Genomic DNA, 16,152 nt, shown 5'->3' on the forward strand with positions numbered 1-16,152 from the left:
GGTGGAGAATGTGACGGGCCGTTGGAAAGCTGCCGAGGCGTGGGAAGAGCAGCAAGGGTGTTGATGTTTGCTGTCCGCGGTCGTAAGCGTCCGAAGTGAAGGCGCAGTCCGTACAAAAGCTTGGGCTTGCTAGTGCGATCACTCTTCCAGCGGCGACCACTCTGCTGCTATGCTGATGGTGTAGAAAAGGAGAGGTAAAGAGATAGACGACCGGTTCCGTGACGGGTGAAAAGGAGGTGATTGAAGGAGAACAACACCGGGTGACCAAGAAAAGCACAACTGTGACTAACCGACGTCCACACGCAACCACTCGAACAGCTCAACAGCACTGCGTAGCGTGATCAGTCCCAGAAGAAATTTTGGCGATTTTTTCTTCTTCTTTCTTAATCCTTTATCCCGCTCGGTGTGAGTTTAACACCCAATTTCAAGAGAGCCTTTGTTTCTCAGCGCAATCTCACACTCCCTCGCATGTGAAAAAATGTTACGCCGCAAGTACTGGTTTTGGAGAGAGGGAAAAATTTGATTTCGAACGCTAATCGGTTCCGCCTCTACCTCGCCAACCGTTGCAAGGCTTTGCATCGTATCTCTCCATTGCAGAAGGGATCAAACTAGTGTCGGCAGAGCAAGTGGGCCGAAACTGCGGATCCAGATAAGTGACGTTATTGTGCGGGACAGCTGTTTGTCGAAAGCCACAGACGCACCTTGGCTGTCGAGGGCAGATTGCTACGCAGAGTACTAGGCGCGAATGATTGGCTTACCCCGCAACGAGAAGACCAGCTTTAAATTTTGACACATGTGGCCTCGGAAAAGCCTGCTGGCTACGTATCCTCCGAGCAGGCCCTATGTTTCGAGATCGTCAGCAGTCAGCTCGTTGAAAGTCGAGCTTGCTTCTGGTCGTATTCACCCCACCCCACACCCCCCTGTCAAAAGGATGCCAGGCAGCCGACAGGTAGTGGCCTCAGTCCGTTCTGTCAGGTCGATCCGCGGAAAATGAGCCACCGACGAGCAAAGGGCTGCTCTTCAAGAGAAGCTGGGCGAAGCATAAGTCGTGTCCAGAGCCCAACGTACTGACAAGCAATACGAACGTGATATCTTATGTTCTTCTCTCTGGAACTTTCTTTGCTATATTGTGTTCGTTCACACCGGGTTCCGCTCAGGTCGACAAGCACCGGAGAGACTACCAGCTTGATCCGAAAGATATTTCGCCGACCAAGACCGCCCTCAGCTACGTTCATCGCAGCCGTGAGGAATGCCAACGATCTACCACCTCAAATACCGAACCTGGATCCACATATCATACCAACAAGCCTTTCCCTTTTGCCAAGAGGGTATCGAGACGTGGTCAACGAAGCCGGCAGAAGGCAGGAACCCGGCTTTCCAAAATTAAAAAGATAAATGATTTTTTTAAAGCCAAAAAGCGATGACGCTGCCTTGCGTGTCTACCATGAGATTGTGATCACGAGATCCATTTCGCTTTCCTTGGACTCCGACTTAGTCACAAAGCGTCTCAGATGAGGCTCTTGATCTCAACAATTGTCAACCTCGGCATTGACGTAGGCCCCTTCTGCTTGCACGTATTTTGATCGGGATCGACCACCGGTTTGCCCATCTCAAGCTTACCTTTTCCTTGGCTCGAAGAAAAAAGTCAGGGTCCGTGTCGATCGATCCACACATCCTCGGCAAACGTAAGTCTAGAATCACCTACCCAGCATCGTGCTCCGCCTGGTTCCCGCCTCACTTTCCCGCCCTTCCACGAACCCTCTCGTGGCATTCTCTGACCATCTGTCCCAGCCTTGACTAATCGTGGAAGCGCTTGCTAGGCAAGCATTCCGTCGGTCAGCAGAGCAGAAGTGAAAACAGACGATGTATAGAGAGTGTGCAAAGAGTTCATCTCCTTGTCTTGCTTTGCGGTGCCGGGAAGGACAAAGGATGACGTTGCCACACCGCGACGAGCAGCAAGGGCGAGTCACGACGGCGGAGAACAATGTCTCAGCCAGATCCGGCCCCGACTAAAGCAAAGAATGAAATAAAATGCTGCACTCAGCGATCTCGCTCTCTCTGCCATCGCGCGCGCACCCTGCCGGGGCAGTGCAAGATCGGAGTCTCGTCGTGAAATGCGCGTTGATGATAACCAGTGCAGATGAGGATAAACGCAATTCCAAACGCGTGAGGATGGTCGCTTCTGACGCAAGGCACAAGAGCGAGCAAATTGGCACCCTTCGAGACCGGAAAGACCAAAAAAAGCACTGTTCATGTGCCGCGATCGCACCACCGCTTTCCTTCGATGCACGCCACTGCAGAGACGCACGCACCATTCGACTCATCCCCACGGCAACGCGTTTTCTTGCTTGCTTGCTGCTGCTGTTGCTCCAATCTTCTAGCAACCCCTGTTTCCGTCGTCGCGCGGCCCCCCCTTCGAGGCTTGATGAACCGTACCCCCCTTTTCGGAAGCCCCTCTTCTCGGTTGGAAGCTGACAGTATTTCGCGCTGTAGGGGACGCGGCTTGGCCTTATCGAGCTCAATCCGCCACTGCTCAACAGTTGTGCATGAACCGAAACGCAGGGACCGATAGGAGAAGGAGAAGTGAAGCGACACAGCCAGACAAGGCGAGGGAAAGCAAAGGAACAGCAAAGCGTTGTTGGTGAGGCTGCCGAAGCTTATCCATAAGGAGGCGGGAAGCGAGTGACAAGCGTAGTCGAGTCAGTCAGTGATAATGGCGCCAAAGGGACGCTGAGCTGCGTGCGATCCAAAATTGGACGCGAACCCCGCACGAAGAGAGAGAGAAAGCCAATGCCATGACGAGTCAAGTCGCGCATGTTTCCCGATTCTTCCAATTCTCGCCGTCCTCGTCAAAGCACAGGTTGCGAGAGGGCAAGCGGTTTTGGACGGAAGGAGCAAAGGGCGAGGGCGAGGGCGAGGGCGAGGGCGGGAGCGAGAGCTAGCGAGGAAGCGCGAGGCCGGGCTGAGTTCAAGCTACACTGGCCAGCTGCCCGAGTGTCACTTTTTGGACACAGAGGGCAAGCTGCATGGTCGGCTGTTCCGTCTTCGAGATATGTGCGTGTGTGTGTGCTTTCTTCGATCCTCGCTGCCAGGCTGCGATCTGTAGCTGAACAATCGCACACATCTTCCTGCTGCCTCCTGTTCCTTCTGGCTTGCCCGTCCCACGAAAGCCAAGAGCAACGCCGCCGCCGCTTTCTTCTCAACCATCATCCACCATTCATCCGTCTCTCTCTGTCTCTCTCACACACACACTCGCTCAGTCTCTTTTCGATCTTTATATCGACTCACCGTATCTAGACCCAGCTCCCGCCTGCGCCGCTGCCAGCACACTCTAGCCGGATCTCGCGCTCGAACAGCGTTTCAGCCGGCAATTCCGGACCTTATTCATCGACGTCCATCTGACTGCGCCTCTCCAGCCATATCCTTGCTTATCGCTCGCAAGCTAGGAGAAGGGCAAGGCTTTATCCGCAGTCGCTGCCACTTCATCCCTTTCTACCAAAACCTCGTTCGGTACAAAGGCCAGCTTCGACTGCCCATTCACCATCACGATGTCGGTCGACACTGAGCCGCGTGCACCCCGCGCCAACACCCAGTCCTCGCCGACCTTTCGTCAGACCGGCTTCTCGGTACCCACCGCCTCGGCACCCGCCACCAACGATGTCAACGCCGTCGCACTCTCGCCCAAGATGCGCGCATCCAACTCGAGCTTGAACGCGGCGCTCCATGCCAGACATGCCACGCTCTCCAAGTCAGGCCTCCCAGACGATGGAGACTCAGACATGGCCGAGGCATCGCAAGTGCCCTTGCCCATCCCCGGTTCCTTCGGCAAGCTCGAGCCTGAAGCGCTCAACTCGCATGCCTCGCACTCTCCCAACGACATTCCCACGCCGCCCGATGCACCCTCGGTCGCACCACACAAAGCTTCTCAGTCTCCCCACCGTGCCACCGTTCGATTGCCGCCGCTCAACTCAAGCATGCTGTCTCCACGATACTCGACCCTACAAGGCTCCAGCATCTCGAGTGGACCCACATCGATCACGTCCAGCAACTGGTCGCCAAGCAGGAGTACCGACCCGCACCTCTACTCGATCTCGGCAGGCAGGAAGTACAGCTACACCAGTTTCAACAAGCCCTCGCTTAGCACCTCTTTCAAGACCTCGGCCATGCGCATGCGCGGTCCCGCTCTCGACGACGAAGACGAAGACGAGGAGGACGACAGCTTTGGCAAGCCCGCTTCCAGGTACGCACGCAGCTCTACTGCAGCCACCGACCGCGCCACTGCGGAGCCAGGCCTGGAACTCGATGGCGATGAGGTGTTTTCGTTCTCGAGTCCCTGCTTCGGTCCCAAGGAGCTGCCGGATGACAGTGTGCCCTCGCCCGAGCTTCACGAGGCTATGCCCCCTTCCACAGCAGCCGCCAACCCCAATGCTGTCATGAGCCCCAGTTGGGCCACCGCCTCACTCAACAAGCTCTCGCTCGGAGGCAATGAGGCCAGAGGCTCTCCTAGCTCGGCCAGTGCACGCAGACCTTCGCGCTCGCAGTACCACCACAACAGCGGAGCGCTATCGTCCTCGGCAGACGTGGCTGCCGCCGCCATGAAGCAGCGCAGGTTCTCGTACAACAAACTGGCACGCCCTTCGTTTGCCTCGCCTGGCCCAAGCAGCTACACCTACTCGTCTAGCTTTAGCCACCCGTATGCGCGCACGCCCACTTCGTCCAGCCTCACTTCAAGTCATCGCAAGGAGTCCAGATCGAGGTCAAGGACGAGGCACGGCAACGAGGACGTCGCTGGCCGATCTGCAGCCCTTGTCGATGACGACGAGACGGACGAGGAGATGCGCATGGACGACGACGATGCGACCGAGGACGAGGCCGATTACGCCTACGGCACCTACAGCGCATCTTACCAGGCTCGCATGCGCCAGAGCCTTGCACAGAGAGCAGATCCGGCGGCCCTCGGCAGCACGCCTTCCAGCTTTGGTGCCAACCCGTCGAACGCAAGCTTGGGTCTCACCTTCCAGATGAGCCCCGGCAATCCGTCGATGCTCGCCAAGGGACACCCTCTTGACACCAGTCGATCGCCCGTCGCGTCGAATGCCAACCTCGCCGCCAGTCTTAGCCGGCAGTACAGCTCGGACCGCCACACGGCGGCTGGTGGTCTCGCTCCATTGCGACACCACCCTTATGCGACCAGTCCTTCGGCTACGACAGGTCCATTGAGCGCATCCATGGGTCTCGCCTACTCTCCCGGCTCCAACGCACCGCTAAACCGACCGGCGCACAGGAGAGGAAGCAGCCTCAGCAACGGTCTTGCTGCGCCCGCCTACTCCGCAGGTGTTCTCTCTACCTCGCCACGATTCGGCAACGCTGCTGCATCGGGCCGTAGCCCAGACGATGGTAGTGCGGATCGTCTCAGCCAGTCGCCGTACGGTGCTAGTTCGGGATCGCCGTATGCTGCCGGAGCGCGCGGACTCAATGGAACCGGTGGATACTATGGTCCTGCTCATGGCGGCGCATACAGCCAATCTCCGCGTTACTCGCAGAGCTACGGTGCGCGCAAGGATTCTGGCGGATTCGCGTCTTCGCTTGCCGCACACTTTGAGGGCCACGAACGATCAGACAGCATGGCGAGCGAAGCGACCGAGGTCGGCGATGCTTCAAATGTTTCCATCACTTCGATGCGCAAGGCCTCGACGGGTAAAGCCGGAGGCGCACGCGCCACGAGCAACACGAGTGCGACCGGAAACACGGACGAGACGGCACAAGTTGCGGCGATCCGCGACAGGCTGGGAGGCGCAGCCAGCTGTTCGGCCTTTATCTCGAAGTTGTGGCATCTCATGATCAACCCGGAGCAGTACAGCAAGTACATCCGATGGGACGAGGCAGGCACTTCGATCATTCTGTCGAGCGAGCCCGATGTGGCCAACGAGTTTGCAGGCGACGTGCTACCTCGACTGTTTAAGCACGGCAACAACGCCAGCTTTATCCGCCAGTTGAACTTGTACGGCTTCCAGCGCATTCCGTCTTCGCGCTTGCTGGATGCAGCCGAGATGAAGGTAGCGGCAGCCAAACGAGCCGAGATGGGCGGGGGAGGGTCTTCATCGACGCTCAACACGGCTGTGCAGCTGTACGGCGCGCACTCGAGCTTTGCGCATCCTCGGTTCCTGAGGGGGCGTGAAGAGTTGTTGCCGACCATGAAGCCGAGGTCGAGCAAGAAGCCCAAGAAGGCGTCGAATGGTGTTGGTGCCACGCCGCGCTCGTTGGAGGCTGACACTTCGCTGGGGGCCGATGAGACGGATGAGGAGGATTTCGCGTTGTAAACGAGCGCAACCTTCTCCAAACGTTTTTATCGACGGATCGAGCTCCGTTCCCCACAACCGGTGGTAGGATCTGACATCGTCATGGCATCTCGTCGGTGTCGGTTCCTCTCGTCTGGTCGATATTGTTCACGCCGTATTCTCTGTCTATTCTCCTTGTGTTGTTATTCTCATTTCTAGCTTGTTCTGTATTCATCGTTCGCAGTTCGTCTTTTGCTCGCATCTCATTCCCGATTGTACCGGTTTCCGTTTCAGAATACCATGTGAATCACGAATCGTTCCGCGTAGCGAGGATTGTGTCAAGAGGCGCAAGCCTGTGCAAGGTGTGTGTTCACTTGATGGGCACGAGCCTCTCTGCTGTCAGGTGTAGGATCTCGACTGTGGGCCTGGTTCTGTTGCTGGGGTCCTTGCGGACGCTGGGCCAGACCAGGCCGTACTTGGGTTTGAGCTTGTCCGCTTTGTCCTCTACCAATTTTCTTTGCTCATCCGAGCCATGTGCGCGTTCGAACTTGAGCCACATGGCCCAGTGGTCGCCTACGCTGGGATCGGCGTCTGTAGCCCTGGCGAACCACTTGCGCGCCTGTACATGCTTTCCCTCGAGCCAAAACTGCTGCGCTACGGTGGACAAGACAAAGCTGTCGTCGGCGGTTTTCTTGAGGGCGTCGGTCATCTTTGTCTTGCGCCCCGGGCGCGGTTCGAGGGCGATGGCGAGGGACCAGAGCAGCCCGGACGCCGGGAGTGCCTGGAGGGCACGTGCGAGGAGCGTCTTCGCTTGCGTCGGATTGGGCGGCGAGGAGAGGAGTTCGGTCTGAATCGACTCGTACCAGATGGGCGCCGAGAGCGGGTTGAGCAGTCGTGCGCGCTCGAGGAGGGCGCGCGAGCGGATGGTGAGATTGAGCGATGTCTCGAGACGGCTGGCGAGGATCCAGAGGGCGGATGAGGTCGGACACGCGCGTGTACCGCGAGAGAGGTACTCGCGTGCTTTCTTGGTTCCTTCATCGCCCAGACGCATGCGTGCTAGCTCGGCGCCCAGCATGTACAGCTTGTCGAAGGACGCAAACTTGACGAGCGCCTCGTCGACCAGCTCCTCGGCCCGCTTCAGCGATCCGTGATCCCGCTCGAACAGCGCGCTCTTCAGCCACACCCGCGCGGTGCCCACTTCCACCCGCGCCCTCTCCAACAACTTGCCCGCTGCCACCACCTCGCCTGTCTCAGACTCCAACTTGGCTGCCGCGAGCGAGATCTTTTCGCTGCCAATATTCGCATCGAATGCGCGGATCAAGACACTTCTCGCACCGCTGATATCGCCCGCTTCGCTCTTGACGGCAGCGTGGGTCAGCCAGAGATCCTCTGCCTTCGGGCAGTTGGACACGGCGCGTTCGAGTAATGCCGATACCGAGTCGATGTTGCCATGCTGCTGCTCGAGCGCCACCGCCTGCGTCCAGATCGCTGGTCGATCGGGGAACACCCTCAACGTATACGCCAAAATACTCCTCGCCGCCTCCACACACCCTCTCTCCAACGCCGACTGTGCATCCTCCACCCACACTGCACGACGATCCTCCTGCTCGATATCCAGCTCGATGGTCGCTTTGATGATCGCAGAACACACCAGGGGCGAACCCTGCTTCTCGACCCGCTCCGCCTCGGCAAACCACTGATCGCGCGACAGCTCCGCCCCCGCTTTCCGTAAAGCTTTCACAGCAGCTGCGACGGTCTTGTCCACCTTGACCTCGTCCGCTTCGGTCTCTTCGAGGAGCCGCGCGGCGGCGATCCAGATCTCGTGCGAGGTCGGGATGGTCTTGCGCGCTTCATTGAGCACCTTTTTCGCCTCTTCCGGATTAGACAGCCGAGCGAGCGCCAGCCACAGCTCGATGCTCAGCGGCACCACGGCCACCGCGCCACTTAGCAGAATGCGTGCATCCTGCGGGTCCTCCTCGAGATTGACCAGCTCCTTCCACAACTTGACGCTGTTTGGGATGTATTCGAGCGATTTGCGGAGGACGCGCTTTTTGCTCTCGGTATCGGTCTCCAGCTCGACGGCTTTGAGCCAGATGTTGACCGACTGCGAGACGTGCTGGATTGAGCGCGCGAGGATGACTTTGGCATTTTCCTGAGTGTTGAGCCGCGCGGCCTCAAGCCAGATGTCTTCGGCTTTCGGACAGTGGTCGCAGCCCTGCTGGATGATTTTGCGTGCGTTGGACATCTTGCCAGCCACCTCTTCGACTCGGGCAGCCGCGATCCAACCGGGCGCGTGAGAAGGATTTGTCTTGATGACCGAATCGAGCAGGCTGCGCGCCTTTTTGATGTCGCCGATCTCTGCGTCGGTCTTGATGACGGTGGAGGATAGTTCGGTGAGGTAGCCCTTTGGGTCGATGGATGTAGCCGTGCCTGATGTTGAAGACGAAGCTTGATCGAGTTGATGGCTGAAAATCTTGTTGCGCGCCTGACCGATTTCGGAGAGGGAAGTGATCGTGCCGCCTGTATCTTGGTCGGCGTTGGCCATCTGGTCTGTAGTGAGTGCGGCCTCGACGGCGTTCCTGTCGCGAGCACCGACGAGGATGGTGTCCGAGATGGCAAAGGACTGTGTATTGCGCGCTTCCCTTTTGGCAGCTGCTTTGCGCCGCTTGCCCGTAACGCTACCGGATTCAGTGAGCGAAGCCCATTGGTCTTCGGTGATGGTACTTAGCCCACGCTTGAGATCGGCAAATTGCGCCTGGATCTGTGGCTTTTCCGCTCTAGCCTTCTCCCTCTCCTCCCTCTCCTTCGCTTCTCTGAACTTCTTTCTGCGCCGATCCATACGCGCATCGACAGACTCCCAGATTCGATCCGCCTCTTCATCGTCCTTTTCGTAGACAGCACCTGCAAACAGGCCCGTTTCGTTTTCCGGATCCTGAAATCGACCCTCCTCTTCCTCGCCGCGGCCGTCATCATCGTCATCATCGCCACCGCTGCCGCCGCCGTCTGCCTCTTCTGCATCGCCGTTGGGCTTTGTTTTGCTAGAGGAGGCAGCAGCAGTGAGACGCGCAGGACCAATGTCGGCTCGTGTCGTGAATCCTGAAGCTCCTCGACCGAGGCCGGCGACGTAGCCAGCGGGGGCCTGCATGGACAGGAAGGCGAGCTTGTTGGGCTTGTCAGCCATTGTTCGAGGATACTGTCCAAGCCGGTCAAGGCTGGAATCGTTTTGGGTATGAGGTCGGTTGGGGATGGTGATGATGGAGGAAGAAGAAGAAGAAGAAGAAACAGAAACTGAGCCAATTTTTAGTGGATCTGCTCCACATTTCCACGCTAGATACTATTTTACAGTTGGCCCTGGCGGTCTCAAAAGGTATTCAGGGTCCAATCTCGAGAAGGTCGCAATGAGCAATGGCACTGCCGTTCAAGGACAGCTCGACACACGATCGAGCGAATTACAAGGATGGAAGGAAACCGGATGTAATGCAGTGCAGTTGCGATGCGGGTGATGGTACAGATGGGAGAATGACAGGTAGCAAACGGGGCCTGGGTATTGGTCTAGAGATTACTGTCCTTCGACAGGGCCATCAAATAGGCGGATACTGTGTACAGTCAAAGTGAGAGCAGGTGCAGGGTCAGTGCTGCGATCCTCCACCGGAATGTCTATGGGACAGTCTTTCAAGATGGGCACTTACAGAAACTGGGGGGTTGCCAACAAGTTTCGACCGCCTGATCTGAACTCTCGTGGCCATACGTCGACGAGAAAGTAGTCTGCGTTGTGGAAAGCCAGAGCAGCAAGCATACAAGTAAGCAGCAGTGTCAGTCTAAAGGGTCCCATCTGGATGTGTGCCTCTTCCATTCTAGCTCAACTTACAAAGATGTCCAACGGCGATTCCGCTGATATCGCCCATAACCGCTTTCAAGCTGCCACGCAGCAACCAGCCAAAAATAACCAGACTCCACGGCAGATACGGCGCTGTGACGACCAACAATCCAAACAGACTGAGGCGCACATGTCTGTTCCTTCTTGACCAGATGTACACCAGCACAAATGCCAATGGCGAGCCCAAGAATGGCTGAGCAGTCACCGGCGACAGGATCAACAGACACGTCGCCGCAAACGCAAGTAGCACCACATAGCCAGCTCTCCCACCGCTCCGGCCCCCGAACGAGTTTTCCTCGAGCATGCGCGAGTATCGCATGAAGAAGAACAGATGGAAGATGAAGTCGAGGCCGAGCGGGCCAAAGTAGAGGAAAGTGGTGAGGAGGCGCCAGACTTGAAATTTGCGGAAGACGAGCGCGGGCGTGTAGAACAGCTGGTACTGCGAGATGGTGTGGGTGTGTTCGAGGATAGCTGTAGCAAGGGTGAGTGCTCCCCATGCTCCTGTGATGGGAGGTATGGATTCGAAGTCCATTGTTGCGCGCTGAGGGAGGTTGGTGGTGGTGTTCAGCAAGGTGTCTTGGAAACGGTCCGTGCCTGTCCAGGGAGAAGAAGCTTCTTTCGACGTGGAGGTTGGTTGACCGAATTTCCCGTTACTGTTAGATCGTATACCGGAGCCCACGTGCCGAAGTTACCGAAAGCCGGATTACGCATACGGTACCCCGCTCTTGGTGCCACTTCAGGTCACCGCCACGTCGTGCTTGCCATCCACCATCTCAGCTTAACTCGCAGTCATCATGTCGGCCACCGCTAATCCATTCAGCCTCAGAAAGCAACTCGCCTTCTACGGCTCATACCACACCGATCCTGTCAATGTCGCCATCCACATCATCGGCGTCCCTTCTATCATCTTGTAAGTGGCGGTGACCAGGCCTCCTTTTATGGCCGAAGTTCCATTGCTCACTGTGTCATACCTTTCTCCCACATCACCTCTGCAAAACAGCGCAACGTCGACACTTCTAGCGAAGCAAGGCTCCATCTTCCCTTACATCCAGGACCATTCTCCGCTCGCTGCAGCCTACCTCTCTCAAGCCGGCTCCTATCTGGCCTCCCTTCTCCCCACCCAGATCTTCCAATATGCGCAACTCAACCCTGCCGCCATCTTCATGGGCATCTATTGGCTATACTACTCGGTCCTCGATGCCACAGCCGCGCTCATGCTAGCTCCGATCTGGTATGGGCTGTGGTACGGCTCGACCCTGCTCGCGCGCACACACCCGGACGCCACCAAGATCGCCATCGGCATCAAGGCGTTCGGCTGGATCAGCCAGTTCTATGGGCACGGTGTGCATGAGGGTAGGGCGCCTGCGCTACTGGACAACTTGCTCGGCGCCGTGGTGCTCGCTCCGTTCTTTGTGTTTCTGGAGGTCATCTTCCATTTCGGATACAGACCGCAGCTGCAGAAGGAGTTGAAGAATGACGTGGGCAAGCTGGTGACCAAGTATAGGACCGACCAGGCCAAGGCGAAGCGTGCCAAGGTGCAGTGAGCGCGCGCTCCAGCGGTCACTGGTTTGGACGAAAAAAAACGCTCCCGTTGTCAGTCTCGTGGACAGCCGCCTACTTCTGTCGTGTAAATGTGAAATTTGATACCAGTGTTGACTGTTGATAGCAGCGTGGACGTCCGTATCGCCAAAGATGGCCAAAGCAGTCGAATTAGAGAGAGAGAGAAAGTTGTTCCCGTTCACTGTTCTGCGTCGTGTTGAAGTTGTATGTGCGACTCGGTTTTGCGAGGCTATTCTGTGGCCCTGCATGAAATTAAGAGCATACATGCATGCGCCTCTACTTTAGCTTGTCGCTCTCATCTTTACTCGCTGCACACTGCGGCCGCGTCACCTTCGTTGGCCCTTCCTGCTGCTACCCTCACCAGCTACAAGACCCCACCATGACGACTTCATAGCAGGTCCCAGCGATTGGTAGATGTTTGCCGCGCACACAGGTTTGCCTTGAGCGGATCAGCTTTTGAAGATACCACCATGATCGACACCGCTTCTACCCAGAGCGGTTCGCCGAGCTCGATGGGCGACAAGCGTCGCAAGTCACTGTCGGAGACTATACGGGCGAGGTTGTCTCGATCCCAGTCGTCCGAAATCTACGGCGCCAGGACTTCCGATAGCAGCGGGTGTAGCGTAGGCGGCACGCCGCCTGTCCCGCCGGTGCCGCGATCCTACTCGATGAACACTATCGCCCTCTCCAACACCATATCGCCCTCTTCGCTCGCCACTGTAGGCCCAGACGAACTGAATGCAGCCTGGACATCGATCGACCCACCCGCGTTCCCCGCCAGCCCGCAGTACACAGCCTTCTACTGCGAGGAAAACGTCTACCTGCTCGCCCGCCACCTCTCAGCCCACCTCTCCGCCACCAACGCTGCTGCGCACAACATCGCACGTCAGCAAGCCAGGACCCGCACATCCGCGCACACTCAGCGATCGGTCTTCGTACCCGTATGGGACGTGCACGTTTTGTTCATCAGCAACTCTACCAAGACCGTGCTGCTGTACGCGCAGTCTGCGTCCAAGCTGCCCAGTGCGGGTTCGCCGGTGATCTGGGACTACCATGTGGTCGCTGTGGCCACGTGCCATTTGGTCCCCCTGCACGAGCTGCGGCTGGCTGCGGACGACGAAGGAATCAAAGTGCCGGCTGTCCAGGCGAGCAGGAGCTGGGTGTACGACTTCGACACCCTCCTCTCCCGCCCCACGCCTCAGCCGGTTCCTTGGGGCGAGTACAACACGCACACATTCCACCCGGACGCCATCCACTCCAATACGATCCCACCGCACTTCCGGCCCGTGTTCCGCTGTGTACCGGCGCACGACTTTTTGCGCTTCTTTGCGAGCGACCGCAGCCACATGCTCCTCACCACGCCTGCGGGCAACACGTGGCACTCCCCGCCTCCCCCCTGGCCGCCCATCGTCGGCGCAGAGGCGAGAAACGAGGGCTGCGCGAACAACCTGATGAACAAGTACGTTGACGTAAACAGCGATGACGGGAGCCTGGGGAGATACGGGCTCGTTGAGCAAGCCGAGGAGTGGTTGCTGAGGGACACGCCGCCGATCACGGGGGGATTGGGCCGCTCAATCGTCGGTGATGCGGGCGCATTAGACGTGATGTTTGCTCAACAGCCCGCTGATGTAGGCTTGGGACAACAGGTGACGGCTGGACCAGTCTTCGACGAGAGAAGGGAAGTGCGAGGAGAAGGCACAAACGGCGGACCTATAGGCGGACGCATCTCGTCCCCTCTCTTTCCAGCGTACCTTCACACCTCGCAACAGCATCGTGCTGCTGCTGCTGCTGCTTCTCGACCAGCTTCTTCAACAATGTAGATCGTCTCCCACTTACAGCGTCTCTGTCAATGTACTTGCGTATTACTGCACTGCAATTCTTGCATCTATGAGGCGGCAGGCTTCTTCTTACGTTTGACACTGAGCATGTTTGTCGTTGCTCCACTACCTCCACCCGCTCCTCCCACTCCCGCTCCCGCTGCTGCTGTCACTGCACCATTGCCATTGCTCTCAACCTCCTTCTTCGCCTTCTCCATCTGCTCCTGGCTCGGCCCCTTCAACACAACATCCATCCAGATCGTGCCCTGCCCAATCAGCTTCCCCTCGTTCTCCTGCTCCTCCTTCCCGCCCAGAAACTGCGCCACCCCACCCTTCCGCCTGACCTCGCGATCGACCCCCTGGAACCAGCTCTCGGTCAACTGCCTCGCCAGGGTGACCTTGTTCCACTCGCACGTATCCTTCATGAGCGACTTGAACACCAGATCGCCCAACACTTTGTACGGCAGAGACAACGGTTGCCGTTCCATACCCTGCGTCGAAATCGGTGGCGATGATGATGAGGGGGGTTGGCGGGTGAAGAGGATGACAAGTACGCCGACTGCGTTTCCGGAGCAGCACTCTTGTCGGAACCCCATGCGTTCCCAGAACTCGTCGATGGGTAGGTCGTCCATCGCCTGGCGCTCGCGCATGAGTGCTCGGAGGGTGATGAGCGGCACACCCGAGGAGGAGGGTGCTGAGTCGGTCTTGGCCCGCTTCTCGCTTTCGTTTTGTGGGGCGTCGTCGGAGGCAGCTCGCTTCTTGCTCTCCTTTTCCTCTGTCTGATCTTTGCCCTCTTGGCCCTTGAGCTCGGATACGTCAACCTGCTCTTCGATTCCATTCTCCTTCTCTTGCTGCGTCGAAACCTGGGCCTGCGCTTGTCCATTCCCATTACTGGTCACCGTCTTCTTCTTCCACCCAGAATGCTCGTGTGCATCTCTAGCCATTTCATCCAGGAACCGCGTCTTAGGATCGTCGGAAAAGTGCGGCATCAGCGTCGGTACCGTGCGAACCTTCTTCGGGTCGTAGTCGCTCGCCTCGGGATCGGTTTGTACCTTTGGCGGCGCTGATTGGGACAGGATGAAGCTCGACGTCTGCCAGTGCAGAGGCAGAGGCGGAAGATCTGCAGAAGAACAATCTGCTCCGCCCGAGCTGTACGGATGGCCGTATGTCCAATTCGCTTGGTTTAGCACTCGGTCTGCTGCCGAGCCACCTTCGCGGACGAGCGGCACAAGCGGATGCGACTCCATCTTGTTGTATCCCGGAATGACATAGTATGCCCTGGCATCGATGACCTCACCTTTCATGTCACCGCTTTTACGCACCGGCGAGGATCCGTCCCGTGTGGTAACGACAACATCGGACATGACAGCTCGCCACCATTTGATGAGGCCGCCATCCGAGAGTACTTTTTTGTCTTTGTTTTCGGGGCTGGAAGGGAAGAGGTAGGCCCTCTGACTGCGCGCTAGGATGTGTACTGAGAGATGCGATACAGTGACGGTGGAGGTGCTGATGTGGTCCGGTTGATCCCAGTGTCGGAAGGACGAAAAGTGCTGCGTGACTGCCGAGCTGAGCGTTGCGGTCAGGGTGCTGCCGAATCTGGTGGCGTCGGCAAAGACCTGGCCGGACAAGGCTTCTCGAAGCGGAGTGGGGATGGCTTTGGGCCCATATCCACTCGAGTCTAATTTGGACACGTACAGCACGGCCGAGCCGAGTTCAGGGATCGTGTACAGATACAGCTCCATGGCCAGGATGAGCAGTGGTGCGGCTGTGTCCGTCGCTGTCTGTTTCGGCGCCGGTCTCGTATCCGCTCCCTGTGCATCGTCGGTCGCCGCCTTGGCTGCTGCTTGCTCGACATTGTGTGAAGGGAGAGGTGCCCAGCTTGCCGTGACAAAGATCTGTTCCTCCAAGGCCCCGATGGTGGCGGCCTTTTTGTTGTACTCTAGATCGAGAGGATGAATATGTGCGAGTGGGTAGAGCGACTTGACTTGGCGTGGAATCGAGAAAAGGGTGTGGAGGCGCAGCGTGCCTGGCTCGGCAACGGCGGGGGGTGATGCATCGAGGGCGGTGCGGATGGTGGCGAGGAGGGAAGAGGATCTTTGAGACATCGTTGTTGGTGGTGGTGGTGTCGGTAGTCGCTTCTACTGTAGGAAAGGGTCGACTGTTAGAAGGAGGAGGTAGGAAACGAAAGAGCATGGATGTCCTTCTCATCTTCTTGACGGGGTCTGTGACAGGAAGTGGACCCTTGATCTTCCCTGCGCCTGTTCAACCAGCACGCATAGCAACGCGTTTAGTGCTCTCGAGGCGCGACTGACTCCGCGCGTGCAAAGTATCATAAATGTCAGACATTACGATATAACAGTTTGTAAATTTTGGGCTACGAGATCGAAGCCTCGTCTGCACCGATGACGCTCGTTGCTTAGGCAGGCAACAGTGTGGTGCCAAGACTCTTGGTTGCATCGAAACTTCTCTGCTGTCCTTGCCATCGACGGAGCCTTTTCATCATTCAAGAAGTGTCTCTCTTTGCGGCCCGCCGACACCTTCGGAACCATACCGCCGCCATCGGTGCCAAGCCCATGTGGCGAGCATTTGCATGGGCCTTGATAGGTCCTTGTCAAGAGAA

General features: G+C 57.6%; 6 protein-coding genes across 6 annotated transcripts; 3 read left to right on the top strand and 3 right to left on the bottom strand.

The window, feature by feature from the left end:
- Window positions 1–3,548: 3,548 nt before the first annotated feature.
- On the top strand, window positions 3,549–6,320 carry EX895_003352 (uncharacterized protein; the record flags this gene model as incomplete). Its single annotated transcript, XM_029883950.1, has 1 exon — window positions 3,549–6,320. The coding sequence occupies one exon, from the start codon at window positions 3,549–3,551 to the stop codon at window positions 6,318–6,320; it is 2,772 nt and encodes a 923-aa protein (XP_029739756.1).
- A 328-nt stretch (window positions 6,321–6,648) lies between these two features.
- Window positions 6,649–9,459, bottom strand: EX895_003353 (uncharacterized protein; the record flags this gene model as incomplete). The annotated part of the gene is made up of 1 exon (XM_029883951.1): window positions 6,649–9,459. The coding sequence occupies one exon, from the start codon at window positions 9,457–9,459 to the stop codon at window positions 6,649–6,651; it is 2,811 nt and encodes a 936-aa protein (XP_029739757.1).
- A 378-nt stretch (window positions 9,460–9,837) lies between these two features.
- EX895_003354 (uncharacterized protein) lies at window positions 9,838–10,687 on the bottom strand (the record flags this gene model as incomplete). The annotated part of the gene is made up of 3 exons (XM_029883952.1): window positions 9,838–9,874; window positions 9,968–10,043; window positions 10,147–10,687. The coding sequence occupies 3 exons, from the start codon at window positions 10,685–10,687 to the stop codon at window positions 9,838–9,840; spliced, it is 654 nt and encodes a 217-aa protein (XP_029739758.1).
- Window positions 10,688–10,949: 262 nt separating this feature from the next.
- EX895_003355 (uncharacterized protein) lies at window positions 10,950–11,699 on the top strand (the record flags this gene model as incomplete). The annotated part of the gene is made up of 2 exons (XM_029883953.1): window positions 10,950–11,065; window positions 11,156–11,699. 2 exons carry the CDS (start codon window positions 10,950–10,952, stop codon window positions 11,697–11,699), a joined length of 660 nt encoding a protein of 219 aa, XP_029739759.1.
- A 486-nt stretch (window positions 11,700–12,185) lies between these two features.
- On the top strand, window positions 12,186–13,535 carry EX895_003356 (uncharacterized protein; the record flags this gene model as incomplete). Its single annotated transcript, XM_029883954.1, has 1 exon — window positions 12,186–13,535. One exon carries the CDS (start codon window positions 12,186–12,188, stop codon window positions 13,533–13,535), a length of 1,350 nt encoding a protein of 449 aa, XP_029739760.1.
- Window positions 13,536–13,600: 65 nt separating this feature from the next.
- On the bottom strand, window positions 13,601–15,637 carry EX895_003357 (uncharacterized protein; the record flags this gene model as incomplete). The annotated part of the gene is made up of 1 exon (XM_029883955.1): window positions 13,601–15,637. One exon carries the CDS (start codon window positions 15,635–15,637, stop codon window positions 13,601–13,603), a length of 2,037 nt encoding a protein of 678 aa, XP_029739761.1.
- Between the last annotated feature and the right edge of the window lie 515 nt (window positions 15,638–16,152).

Source organism: Sporisorium graminicola, chromosome SGRAM_20 (assembly GCF_005498985.1).
Source record: "Sporisorium graminicola strain CBS 10092 chromosome SGRAM_20, whole genome shotgun sequence".
Classification (NCBI taxonomy): domain Eukaryota; kingdom Fungi; phylum Basidiomycota; class Ustilaginomycetes; order Ustilaginales; family Ustilaginaceae; genus Sporisorium; species Sporisorium graminicola.